The following is a 13808-nucleotide window of genomic DNA, read 5'->3' on the forward strand; positions in this document are numbered from 1 at the left end:
GCTCTGAGCGCGCATACACTACTTCCTGCTTCTCCCTGGGCGCCATTACTGTCTCCAGATACACTCCTCAGCGGTGAGGTGTTGGACAGAGGAAATCTGCAGAAAACAGCAAGTGTATTTAGCGCTAAGATCGCTTAATTGATCACACTGTTCTGTGTTTATGCGTGTTACCAACTCCTAAATAGGAGTTCAGGTTGTACAGGGTGTGCTGGTCTCCTCAGTGTAATCTGAGCGCTCCCCCACGTGCTTGTTAAGCTACACACTTCCAGTGATAGAGCTCACACATATATAGCTGCTATACACTGCACACTGAATATATACATATTTATTTCATTGTGATTGTGGTGTGTCTGTGGAAAAAAGGTTACTCTTTCCTTCAACATGGTGAGGAAGTTAACCTGTCTCATTTGCAGCAGCAAGTTTGTGCCTAAATCCACCTCACAGATTACTTGTGAGGAATGCATGTCCACTCAAACGAGTGGGACAGGGGGTTCATCCCAGATTAATCCTCAATCAGACTCACAGGAGCCTGAATGGGCGGCAGGCATTAAAACCATGCTGCAGGCAGTGTCAACACAATTGGCTGCAAATACAATGCAGACCAAACAGGTGCAGCAGGACTTAACAGTTTTAGCCGCACGGGTGGATAATATAAGCACCACCACGGGCCAGTCACGGAAGCGTGCTGCCACCGCCATGTTGCCTGATTCAGATGATGATCTACAGGCGGGTGACGACACAGATGATAATGTGGACGACGGGGCTCTGATCCCTGATTCACAGTCATCTCTTAGAGGCCCAGAACCTCTTATTACAGCAATAAGAGAAGTGTTAGACCTTCCTTTAGCTGACATGCAGGAAGGTGACCCGTTCTTTGGGTCCCAAAGGAAACAGCAAATTGTTTATCCTGAACAAGTTGACCTTGATGAGACGTTTAAGGAGGCTTGGAAACAACCTGAAAAGCGTTTCCAACTGTCTAAAAGGTTTAAGTCCAATTTTCCCTTTGATCCCGCCACTAGAGCGGTGTGGGAAGAGCCTCCGGTTGTGGATGCATCAGTGTCCAGACTGTCCAAGAAGGTGGTTCTCCCCGTCCCAGGGGCAGCAACACTCAAGGATAGTACAGACAAAAAAATGGATACTACCCTTAAGTCCATGTACACTGCGAGTGGGGCGTCTCAGAGACCTGTCCTCGCCAGTTGTTGGATGGCCAAGTCCATTTATACATGGGCTTCTCAAATCCAGGAAGGCATGCTGGCCGATATGTCAATGGCGCAGGTCGGAGAGAGACTTCGCCATATCCAGGATACTGCAAAGATCCTGTGTGACACGCAGAAGGAGCTTGGAGCTATAAATGCTCGCTCTTCCGCAATGGCGGTTTCAGGCCGCAGGGCCCTCTGGTTAAGACAGTGGGTAGCTGATCCAGAGTCTAAACGTAGCGTGGAAAGTTTGCCTTTTAAGGGAGAAAAGTTATTTGGTAGCGAACTTGACGACCTTATATCCAAGGCTACAGCCGGCAAGTCGACTTTTCTGCCGACGGCTTCCACTCACGCAAAACGTCCCTTTCAGGGCCATACGTCCCAGTCCTTTCAGGCTTCTCAGTCCTTTCGGCCTTCCAGGCCCAGGCAGAGGGCGAGGGGCTCCAGCTCGGCCACCAGAGGGGGCCGTGGCAGGTTCAGGAAGCCCGCCAGCACAGGATCTCAGGATCGTGCCGCTAATGCCTCCGCCTCTAAGCCGGCAGCATGACTCGGGTTCCGACCCTGGAGTCACTTGCGAGGTGGGGGGTCGCCTGTCAGCTTTCAGCCAAGTATGGTCAGTCTCTCACCTGGATTCCTGGGTGAGAGATCTTATTACCAACGGCTACAGGCTGGAATTCGAAAAACCTCCCCCTCACAGGTTCTTCAAATCAGGTCTGCCGGCTCTACAGGCAGACCGAGTGAACCTGCAGCAGGCAATACAACGCCTGCTGACGTCACGGGTTATCACACCTGTCCCATTGCAGGAACAAGGAAGGGGTTACTACTCCAATCTGTTCCTCGTGCCGAAGCCGGACGGCTCGGTGCGCCCCATTTTAAATTTAAAGTCTCTAAACCCCTTTTTAAGGGTTTACAAATTCAAGATGGAGTCCCTCCGGGCAGTAATAGCAACCCTGGAGGAGGGAGAGTTCTTAGCATCGCTGGATGTAAAGGACGCCTACCTCCACATACCAATTTGGGGTCCACATCAGGCTTCCCTGAGGTTTGCGCTGAAAGATCTGCACTTTCAATTCAGAGCGCTGCCATTCGGCCTGTCATCAGCGCCGCGTGTGTTCACGAAGGTGATGGCAGAAATGATGGTACTGCTCAGGAGGTCGGGTGTCAACATTATCCCTTACCTGGACGACTTGCTGATCAAAGCAAGGTCGGAACAGGTCCTGCTGCAGGATATAGCAAAGACCAGGCAGATTTTATCCGAGCATGGGTGGATCCTAAATATCCCCAAGTCCTCCCTGACGCCGTCGCGTCGCATCCTCTTTCTAGGAATGTTCCTGGATACAGAGTTGAAAAGGATTTTCCTCCCTCGGGAGAAGATGGAAGCCATACAATCCCTGGTGATGGTGATTTTGGCAAAGCCTCAGGTGTCGGTTCACCAATGCATCCAGCTATTGGGCAGGATGGTGGCCACATTCGAGGCCATTCAGTTCGGACGCTTTCACACCAGGGTGTTCCAACTGGATCTGTTGGCAAAATGGTCGGGCTCTCATCTCCTGATGTACAAGAGGATTTCTCTGTCGCATCAGTCCCGGCAGTCCCTTCTATGGTGGACTCAGGAGTCGAACCTGCTTGCAGGTCGGAGATTTGGCATCCAGGATTGGGTGCGACTCACGACAGATGCGAGTCTGCAGGGATGGGGTGCTGTGACCATGGACAGAACCTTTCAAGGTCAGTGGACTCGGTGGGAAGCGAGACTCCACATCAATATCCTGGAGCTGAGAGCTGTATACTATGCAGTGTTACAAGCCCAGGATCTCCTCCAAGGTCGGGCGCTCCAGATACAGTCCGACAATGCCACAACTGTGGCCTACATAAATCGCCAGGGAGGCACAAAAAGCAGGACTTGCATGAAGGAAACTTCCAAGATCCTGACCTGGGCGGAAACGTACGTGGTGGCTCTGTCGGCCATCTTTATCCCGGGTGTGGACAATTGGGAGGCGGACTTCCTAAGTCGTCACGCCCTCCACCCCGGGGAATGGAGCCTAAATTCACAGGTGTTTGCAGCAATTGTGGACCGTTGGGGCCAGCCATCGATAGATCTGATGGCATCCCGGTTAAACCACAAAGTCCCCATGTACTGCACAAGGACCAGGGATCCCAGCGCAGTGGCAATAGACGCCCTGACAATTCCATGGGTGTTTCCCTTGGTGTACCTGTTTCCACCCATACCACTGCTGACAAGAGTTCTAAAAAGGGTCCGAAGTCAGGGAGTGGAAGCCATTCTTGTGGCTCCGGACTGGCCAAGAAGGGCTTGGTTCTCGGACCTACAGAGCCTGCTGATCGAGGATCCTTGGCCTCTACCTCTAAGGAGAGATCTTCTCACACAGGGCCCTTGCGTCTTCCAAGATTTAGGGCGGCTACGTTTGTCGGCGTGGAGGCTGAGCGGAAAATCTTAGCTCAGAAGGGTCTGCATTCATCAGTTATCACCACGATGATTCAGGCCAGAAAGCCGGTGACAAACACGCACTACTACAAGATCTGGAGAAAGTACGTGGGTTGGTGTGAGGAACAGAAGGTTCCCCCTGCAAAATTCAACCTGAATAGGTTGTTGTGCTTCTTACAAGCGGGATTGGATTTGGGTCTTCGTTTGGGCTCACTAAAAGTACAGATTTCGGCCCTGTCCATATTCTTCCAAAGAAAATTGGCTGTCATCCCGGAAGTACAGACCTTCCTTCAGGGAGTGCTTCACATCCAGCCTCCTTTTGTACCTCCTACACCTCCTTGGAGTTTGGACGTTGTTCTAAACTTCCTTCAATCCTCCTGGTTTGAACCATTGGAGTCAATTGAGTTGAGGTATATCACCTGGAAGGCAGTGGTCCTTTTGGCCCTAGCCTCGGCTAGGAGAGTGTCGGAATTGGGAGCCCTTTCCTGTAAAAGTCCTTATCTGATTTTCCACTCAGATAGAGCGGAGTTGAGAACAAACCCGCGGTTTCTTCCCAAGGTGATTTCTTCCTTTCACCTAAATCAGCCAATTGTGATCCCGTCTGCATCTGGTTCGCCGGATATTCCGGTATCCCTGGATGTGGTGCGTGTCTTGCGTGTGTATGTCCAGAGGACGTTAAGAATCAGGAAGACTGATTGTCTATTTATTCTGTATGACGCACAAAAGAAGGGACACCCTGCATCTAAGCAGTCCATTGCTAGATGGATTAGGACTACAATCCAACAAGCCTATGTGACGGCAGGCATGCCGACCCCTCCGGTTTTAAAGGCTCATTCCACCAGATCGGTGGGCGCATCCTGGGCGGCTGCTCGGGGTGTGTCAGCTCTGCAACTCTGTAGAGCTGCTACATGGTCGGGGCAACACACCTTTGTAAAATTTTACAAGTTTGATGCCTTGGCCCAAGAAGATACCCAGTTTGGGCAGGCAGTACTGCAGCAGTCTCCGCACGTACCCTCCCTTTCTGGAAGCTTTGGGACATCCCCAATGTCTTAAGACCATTCCCAGTATCCCATCAAGGACGTTAGTGAAAATAGGAATTTAATACCTACCGGTAATTCCTTTTCACGTAGTCCTTATGGGATACTGGGCGCCCGCCCCGTGCGGGGGTCTGGCTGCAGCTTATTCTGCTGTTTAAGTTCAGAAGTTCACCTTATGGTCTTCTGGTTCAAGGGTCTAGTTCAGTGACCTTGTTAAAGAAAATCCACCCAGTTGGTGGTATTATAGTTGTTTATTGTTTTGTATGAATGCGGGTGTGCTGGCATAAATCTCACCACACTATTCACACTTATGTTTACATAGGTGACATATATGTTATTCCTCTCATATGTACATTCTCCTTCGGGCACAGTTTTTCCATTAACTGGTTCCTGGGAGGGGAATCAGAGGGGAGGAGCCAGTACACCCAGCTTCAAAGTTATAGATGTGCCTGTCTCCTGCGGATACCCTCTAATACCCAATGTCTTAAGACCATTCCCAGTATCCCATAAGGACTACGTGAAAAGGAATTACCGGTAGGTATTAAATTCCTATTTTTTAAGCATTTCTAAATACAGTAGATAAAGGGTTGGAATGGTGCGCTATGCGTACGTTAGCTTTAACCAGATAGAATAAAATAACCACATTAGTTGTCTGGAAATCTAGCAATGTGATTGAGAACGCACGTTCGGACTATTAGTCACCATAATGTTAGAACATTTTGCTGAAATGTTTTTTTTTTTTTCTTTAGAATTGTGTTTTTACATTTATTTGTGCAGCGATTGCACATTTACACACTGTTTTCTCATGGAGTGGTCTGTGGCTTCCTGTATATTTTTTCAGTATACGTAACCTTTTTTTCTCTCGCATTTCTGACACCATCTTGGTGGAATGTTTTTTTCAGGTTATGTGTGTTTAAGAGTCTTGTGCCATCTGATTTGGTGACTTTTTCCTAGGTTTCGGCAGAACTTTTTTGTTTTGCATCTATATTATTTTTTGTCTGCAGCCTGAGCAATTTAGGCTTTTGTGAGGTCAATGTCTTCAAAACTATTTCACTGTCTGTCTTGTGTACAGCAAAGTACCAACATTTGTAAGGATGCTGGCGCCCGAGGGAGCGCTAAATATGCACGAGAAGGCCTGGAATGCTTACCCTTACTGCCGAACCAGTGAGTATTGTGACTGCCAGCTGATAAATAGCGCTTCTCTATACCCTGTAGTTATAGCCCTGCACACTGACTTGTAACTGTGCAGGCTCTTTGCTCAAGTTGTGACTTTGTTACCTAATCTCCATGTGCTTCTCACTTGCACTGCTCTGTAATATGAATAATTCAGGCCATTTTCACAGGCATCTCGTTACCTATGTTGGGAGAGGCTGGAGGGTTAGAAAGATGCAAACTTGGCACACGCATGCGGTTTTTGTCTTCCTAAAGATATCTCCTTGCATGCCGGTATCCCCTGACCTACTCTATCTAAAGAGGAACATTGTTCAGTGTAGCATCTCTTAAACTGGATTTAAACCTAAGTTTACCGACCTTTCGCAGATTCTGTCAATATTTTCTTTTATCACATGAAATGATCATTAGCTTAGTGTTACCAATGTTCTAACTGAATGTCTCTGCGTCCTGCTTTAGAAATATGAGGGAAAATAGGTCTTGGCTGCCTATGACCTCACTTATACCCACCACAATATTATACAGTGCAGGCTGGGGGACCGTAAATTGTAGCTCTAGACGTCCTTGTCAAATCCATACCTTGTCGCTCTACTTTTGTTTTTCAGGATGTCCACTCTGTCATCTCATCATCCTGCTGTTGCTCTGTATTACCACGTAGTGGTGTAACAAGAAATTTTGCAACACCCCCCCCCCATGCTTATTGCCAGGGGTTTACATACTCATTGCTAGGGGCCAATATATTGCTACCTGGAATCCGTAACTTCCGGGTAGCGATATACGTTACCCAGTAGGACCTCTAGCATCTATCCATCTGTCCAGTAGGACCTCTACCATCTATCCATCTGTCCAGTAGGACCTCTTGCATCTATCCATCTGTCCAGTAGGACCTCCAGCCAGGGCCACCACTAGAACTGTTGGGGCCCGGGACTGACCTACAGTCTGGGCCCCCAGCAGGATTGCGCTACATCCTCCCCGCACCCCCCCCCCCTCTCTCCCCCACCCATACTTACAATCACCCGGCTCCTTCAGCCTCCACCGTCGGTCAGGTCCGGAGTGCACACTGCAGCCTGCAGAGCGCCAAGCCCCTCTGTGTCCTAGACTCGGTGCTTTGCAGGCTGCAATGTGCATGCCTGGCTGGGGGGGCGCCGGGAGGGGGAGGCGGTGTGCAGGTGCCCGGAAGGGAGGGAAGTTGGCCGCTGTGGGCAGCTGCCCGGGCCCCTCCAGACAGCTGTACCCAGGCCACCCCCCTGTCGGCGGCCCTGCCTCCAGCATCTATCCATCTGTCCAGTAGGACCTCCAGCATCTATCCATATGTCCAGTAGGACCCCTAGCATCTATCCATCTGTCCAGTAGGACCCCTAGCATCTATCCATCTGTCCAGTAGGACCTCTAGCATCTATCCATCTGTCCTGTAGGACCTCTAGCATGTATCCATCTGTCCTGTAGGACCTTTAGCATGTATCCATCTGTCCTGTAGGACCTCCAGCATCTGTCCATCTGTCCTGTAGGACCTCCAGCATCTATCTATATGTCCAGTAGGACCTCCAGCATCTGTCCATCTGTCCAGTAGGACCTCTAGCATCTGTCCATCTGTCCAGTAGGACCTCTAGCATCTGTCCATGTGTCCAGTAGGTTGTCTAACATCTGTCCAGTAGGACCTCTAACATCTGTCCAGTAGGACCTCTAGCATCTATCCATCTGTCCAGTAGGACCTCTAGCATCTATCCATCTGTCCAGGAAGACCTGTAGCATTTATCCATCTGTCCAGTAAGACCCAGCATCTATCCATCTCTCCAGCAGGACCTCTAGCATCTGTCCAAGGCGGTGGCCATTTTTCAAGGGACATTTTCAGGAGATTCCATACAGAGAGATCATGCAATACCCCACCTTTCCACCGCTTAGAATGCAGTGCCATTGTTACGCCACTGTAGTATGCACAGACTGTTCTTCATGTCTCTACGCATTGCCCCATTCACTCTCTTATCCTACTTCTCTTCCCTGCATTCCTTTCCCCATCTCCCCTTCTCTTACCTGATTCCTCCCTCAAACTTCCAACTGAACTGTTTAGCCTCCATCTTCTCTGCTGATTGCTTCCTATTGTCCCTCCTGCTCTCACAGTGCAGCGCCCCCTATATCTCATGCCTGTCCACTCTGCTGTCCTTTTTTATCCCTGTCATGTCATTTTTTAAAATTGTTTCTGTTTGTTTTGTGATTTGTTTCCTGCATTTATTATACTCCTTATGTGTCTATGCATGCTCACTGTTCTCAGGAATGTCTTTGTTATGTACTCTAGCTATTTCCTCATAGTATAACTCTGTATACTGTATTCATTATTTAGTATTGTATATGTCTGCTGTCATCCTGCTGTGCATGGCGCTGTGGACACATTGTGACACCTTAGAAACTAAAGTTAATAATATGCTATGCTTAAAGGAACATCATAGCAGCTCAATTCATTTACGTAGCTACTGACCGGTAACCACTGGATCTGCTTAATCTACTAAGAACCAAGTAAAGATTTATAAAAGCTTGGTGAGAGGTACAGCTGTCATTTTACAGGCTGCGTTTGAAATTTGACAGAAGTTTATTAATTTGCACTTCTCCACATACCCTAACCCTCACATGAAATCCTACTACCCTAACATTAACAGTCTTAGGATGGTATCCAATTAGCTGTGGTAAAACTGCAGTAATTGACGGCAAGTAATTTTTCGCTTGGGCTATTCAGTTAGCTCCAATTAGCAGCACTTTATTGTGTACTGGCTTTACCCTTAATCCAAACGCTGGCCCTAGATCCTAGCCAACCCCCTAAGGCAACTCTAACCCCAATAAACCATACTCTAAAATGGAAGATAAATGGGCCAAATGGTTCTCAGATTTTATGGGGAGTATGCAATTACTTATGCTTGTGTACTTATTGTGTACTTATTACTAATAAATTATCCCCAATAAGCCTGCACAAGCCGGTTCTTATCGGGGGATTAGGTTTCTCCTGCCTCGAGCAGGTGACACAAATCCCCGATAACAAGGCTGTTTCTCACGAAAACAACCACATTTCACTGAACCTGTGTGTTTTCCTGAGGGAAAAAAATAATATTTTTTTGTGTGCAACCTAATAGGATAGCTCCCAAAAAATAATATATCGGAGAAACATTGGAATAATTTATGTTTATTATTCTCCTGTAGTTGAATTCCCCCCTGTGTTTCTATGTCAATTTGGAGGGTATTCAATCCTAGGTCACGTCTGTCGGGCTGGCCTGATAGCCGTAATCCGGTCCTGTTTTCGGCCCGCTCGACTGCTTCTCGGCAGACGGGATTCAATGTCCTGCCTGTCGGGTGTCGAAAAGGGGGCATGGGCGGGAGAAACGGCCACGGATCGTTGAGATCCTGCCGTGTGCGCAACAATTCATGCCCATTCTCGGCAAAACGAGCCGACTGCTTCCAAAGTCGGGCTTGTTTTGCCGAGATGCCTGTTCAATGCTGTCGGGAAAGACACCATTGAATAGGTGCCTGCTGCGATTTCCGCCGTCGGAAATAGCAGCGGGGGATTGAATACGCCTCTTGATCTCTCTCTAAGCATTTATAAATCTCCCCTCAAGTTCGTTTTAGTCCTTGCGATCAGAAATCTGTTGTTTGCACATTGAACTCCAGCAACCTACTAGAGCTTACAAAAGAGGAAGTAGCCCAGCTGATTGCAGCTAGAAAGAGCCTGGTCCCGTGCAGTCCTTCATCAGAATGAATGGCAGCAGTGAGAGCCCGTGCTACCGCTGAGCAGTTGGGAGCTGCTTTAACCCTTGCTGCTACTTTGTAAAAACAATGTAGAATAATAAAGCTTTGCTCATTTCAAAGTAATGTACATTAATAACCAAGTGTTTCTTCTGTTTTTGTTTCCTTTCCATGTGTCATCGAGCAGTAATTACAGTGAGTATGGGTCTCTTTTAAATAACTTAGTAGTAATATAAATGAATATAACTACTTGTTAAACATTACTTTGTCTTATTAAAAAAACATGAAAGGCTTATTAAGTACAAAGAGCCTGATTCAGACCTGTTTGCTAGGCTGTATATACTCATGTATACACTCATGTGTGTGTATGCGGCCAAAGGGGAGAGAACTCATTCGATGGTCGCTGACCATCAAATGATTTTTCTCCCCTTAGTTAATAAATCATTATTTACCAAAAGAGATGGCCCGAATTCGGGGCGGGTGCTGACGTCATGTGACGTCAACCGCCCACTCCGAGCAGGCATCGACCGCGTGCGTTCCCAGTGTTTTTTGGGGATGCCCATAAAATGTTGGGCATTCCCCTGCTCCAGACTCCTGCCCACATGCCCCCTCTAGAACAAAGCCGTTCGTCCCCCCGGGGTTTGTGTTTACACACACATGCGCAAATCCCAAACATCAGAAAAGGGGCCGAATTCAGACCAGAATGAATAGGTTTGAATCGGTCCCAAAGACCACTCTGATAATTACCACATGAGGAAACGCGCCTGAAGTCTTAGGGCCAGATGCACAAAGCTTCAAAAGTGATAAACTGGAGAGTGATAAACTGGAGAGTGATAAACAGCCAGCCAATCAGCTCCTACCTGCCATGTCTCAGACTGTGTTTGAAAAATGCCAGTTAGGAGCTGATTGGTCTCCATTTTATCGCTTTTGAAGCTTGGTGCATCTGGCCCCTAGACTTTTACGGACAGAGAGATTCAGTCATAGGTCCTTCTCCTCACGCACATAGGCGAATCTAGGGGGTGGTCCGGGGGTGCACAGGACAACCCATTAGATACTGCCAGGCAAAGCTGGAACATTTTCCCTATAGGATAACATGGGACCCGCTAATTCCGACCCCCACCCAGTTCAACTGCTGCCAGTAAGGGGTCAGCCTGGGAATGTCCCTGCATGATCCTGGGATCATATTCCCGGGTAAATCCCTGCATTTTCTGTTGTGAAAGGGGTATTATTTCAAACAGCTGTGACCTGCAGTGCTCTGAATACAGTCGGGCAGCCCCCTGCTCTTTGCCCAGCTGTCAATGACTGTCACCCCTGCAGCTTCCGCTCCAATTCTTCTCCCCGCTTTCACCTCAGCCAGCCCCCCCCCCCCCTTTAATCATGTGGTGCCGGCGCCCGGCGTGCTCCCCCGACGTCACGCACAACAACAGCGCGCACAATATTTCAAATGTCCACGCCGCTAGAGGGGACACCAGGAGGGGAGTGGGAGCGTGCTCTGCGCTCTGCTCCACTTCCCATAGAAGCAGCTGCCCCGCTCTCCATCTCTCCCTGCAGCAGCAGCGAAGGCTCATATAAAAATTTACAGTAAGTGGCACTTTTGGGGGCATTGCTTAAGGGACACTTAAGTGGCGGTATGTGGGGGCATTACGCATAATGTGTGGCTTAATGTGTAAGGGGCATTACGGTGTGCAGCATCATTTGTAAGCGGTATTATGTGTGCAGCATCATATGTAAGGGACATTATGTGTGCAGCATCATGTGTAATGGGTACTATGGTGTGCAGCATCATGTGTAATGGGTACTATGGTGTGCGGCATCATGTGTAATGGGTACTATGGTGTGCGGCATCATGTGTAATGGGTACTATGGTGTGCGGCATCATGTGTAATGGGTACTATGGTGCCATAAAGCAAGAACCCCCTAGCAATGAGCACGTAGGTAAGCAGCACTTACAGATGGGGCAGGTCCCATCTTTGCAGGGGATGGCGATGGCGACATTAGCCGACATCCCCCGCCAGCGCCATATCTATAGCGAGAAGGGGATGCGCGCGCACGAGAGGTGCGCGCGTCCCCTTCTGACGGCGCTTCCAGCCGCTCCCTCGGGTCACCGCCGGCTTGTTGGCGGTCACCCGGGGTCCCCACCACCTGCCCGCACCCCCCCCCCCCCCCCCCTAACCCTGTCCATCTCCCTGAGGCGGAGACGGACAGGGTTCCTGCCGACGAAGATTGAGACGCACGCGCGTCTCAGTCAGATGGTGAGGCAGGCTGCTGGCGGATCGCCAGTGCTGACGTTCTGGCGATTCACCAGCAAGGAAGAGGCCTGCCCCATCTTTATGTGGCAAATATGTAATGGGCATTACAGTTTGTTATATAGTATGTAATGGGCATCATGATGTGTGGCACAATGTGTACTGGGCATTATGGTGTGTGGCCTTATGTGTAATTGGCATTACGGCGTGTGGCTTTATGTGTAATGGGTATTACAGAGTTTGCTAAAATGTGTTATGGGCATTACTGTGTATGGTCTAAATTGTAATACCACACCCCTTTTTGTGATGCCACGCCTCCTTCCCATGAGGCCACGCCCCAGTTTTGCAGCGCGACTATGCCGCGCAAAGGTCCCCCTGCTGTTATCTCTGGATCTGGGACCACCCATTACCATAATTCTAGATTCGCCTATGCACACGCAGTATATACGTGGCTTAGGGGAAAAGTGCGTGCGGCACAGCAGTATACGGCAGAAAGCTTTACAGATTTCTGTTCAGATTTGGGGTTTTTTGTGTATGGTATTTTGTAGGGTTAGATTGTGAATGTACTTATAGGCTCATATCCGATATGTTTCCCTATGAGAAATTATTTTGGACTCAATTTGAGGTTACTGACATATTGCATAGGCAAAATCATGGAGCAGCACAGCCAGAGTTGTGTAATGAGGATGCAGCATTCATACTGCAAGACATCGATTTCACTGCACACCGCAACAGGTTAAACGCTGCTGACAGTTGGGGAAGGTTAGCAGTGCAGAGCCGAATATACCTCCCATTTGTACCTGCAATCAGTTCTATGTCCGAACAAAACTTGTGACTGTCCCAGCTGAATCGGGAAAGTTGTGCTTCTCTTACCTACCTACTGCTCGCACCTTAACCTCTGCTGCTTCGTAGGCAGGAATCTGGAACTTTTATTACTCAATGTGGAAAAGGAATATAACCTGTTGACCTCCTGTAAAGCCAAACAACAAGGGAATATTGTAGGCCAGTGATGGAGAACCTTGGCACTCCAGCTGTTGAACTACACATCCCAGCATACCCTGCAGCAGTTTTGCTATTTAGCCATGTTAAAACTGTTGCAGGGAATGCTGGGATGTATAGTTCAACAACAGCTGGTGTGCCTAGGTTCTCCATCACTGCTCTAGGCCTACCTTTGCCATCGAAGGGGAAAACCAGACTGTTTCCCTCCATCGATGGCACAGCAAAACCAATGTTTTGCTTCTTTTTTTTTTTTCCCAAAGTGCCAGGACACTGAGCATAGCTCTGACACCTGCGAAGCCCCGCCCATGTGTTTTGATTGGCCCACAGGTCAATCACTCAAACATAATGCATGACCATCAATATGTAAAACTATCGATGGTCATCCATTGCATAGTTTTACACTGTCGATGGGCAGTTGCACTTTTGCCATCAATGGCAACCATCGATAGCAAAGGCAACGATGGCCATCCCTAGCCCCTACTTGCAGACATGTTACATTACACAAACCTCCATCACCACTACACTTATATGCTAAGCTGCTCCGCCTACAATTTCTCTGGGTACCTCCATCATCCCCAGACTGGAGGAGTGAACATTACTTAACTGAATTTGCTTTGCCTAAGTCTTGGGGTACACAAGGTGTCTACTCTAGGGGTGAATCTAAAGGTGCCCACAGACGCTACAATTATCGAATGCGTTTTGTACTTTTTAAGCACAAATTGCATCTTATGTACAATTATTGGATGGTGTTTATGTTCCCTGGAGCCCGATATTGTATGTCTAAAAAAGTACGTGCTGCACGTACTTTTTAGACTACATCTGAAATTTAACATTACAAACATGGGTTCATCACATGCATCCAAGTGCACATCTCATAGCAAGCTGGAAGAAAAATTGTATAGAACCATTGTACAGTCAAAAACGCATAGCACAGTACAATTGTAGCGTCTGTGGGCACCGTAAAGTTTTCACCTTACTAGCCAGAGAAGTAAAGTGT

The 13808-nt window shown here is 48.3% G+C and overlaps 1 protein-coding gene across 1 annotated transcript in view; it reads left to right on the top strand.

Moving 5' to 3' along the window:
- PITPNA (phosphatidylinositol transfer protein alpha) overlaps window positions 1-13808 on the top strand; it is a 69881-nt gene that overhangs the window by 32676 nt on the left and 23397 nt on the right. The window contains exons 4-5 of the mRNA XM_083172172.1: window positions 5743-5834; window positions 9754-9761. Coding sequence (XP_083028298.1) covers window positions 5743-5834; window positions 9754-9761 — 100 coding nt within the window. The remainder of the gene's footprint in view (window positions 1-5742; window positions 5835-9753; window positions 9762-13808) is intronic.

Source organism: Crinia signifera, chromosome 2 (genome assembly GCF_055691185.1).
Source record: "Crinia signifera chromosome 2, ASM5569118v1, whole genome shotgun sequence".
Taxonomy (NCBI): Eukaryota; Metazoa; Chordata; class Amphibia; order Anura; family Myobatrachidae; genus Crinia; species Crinia signifera.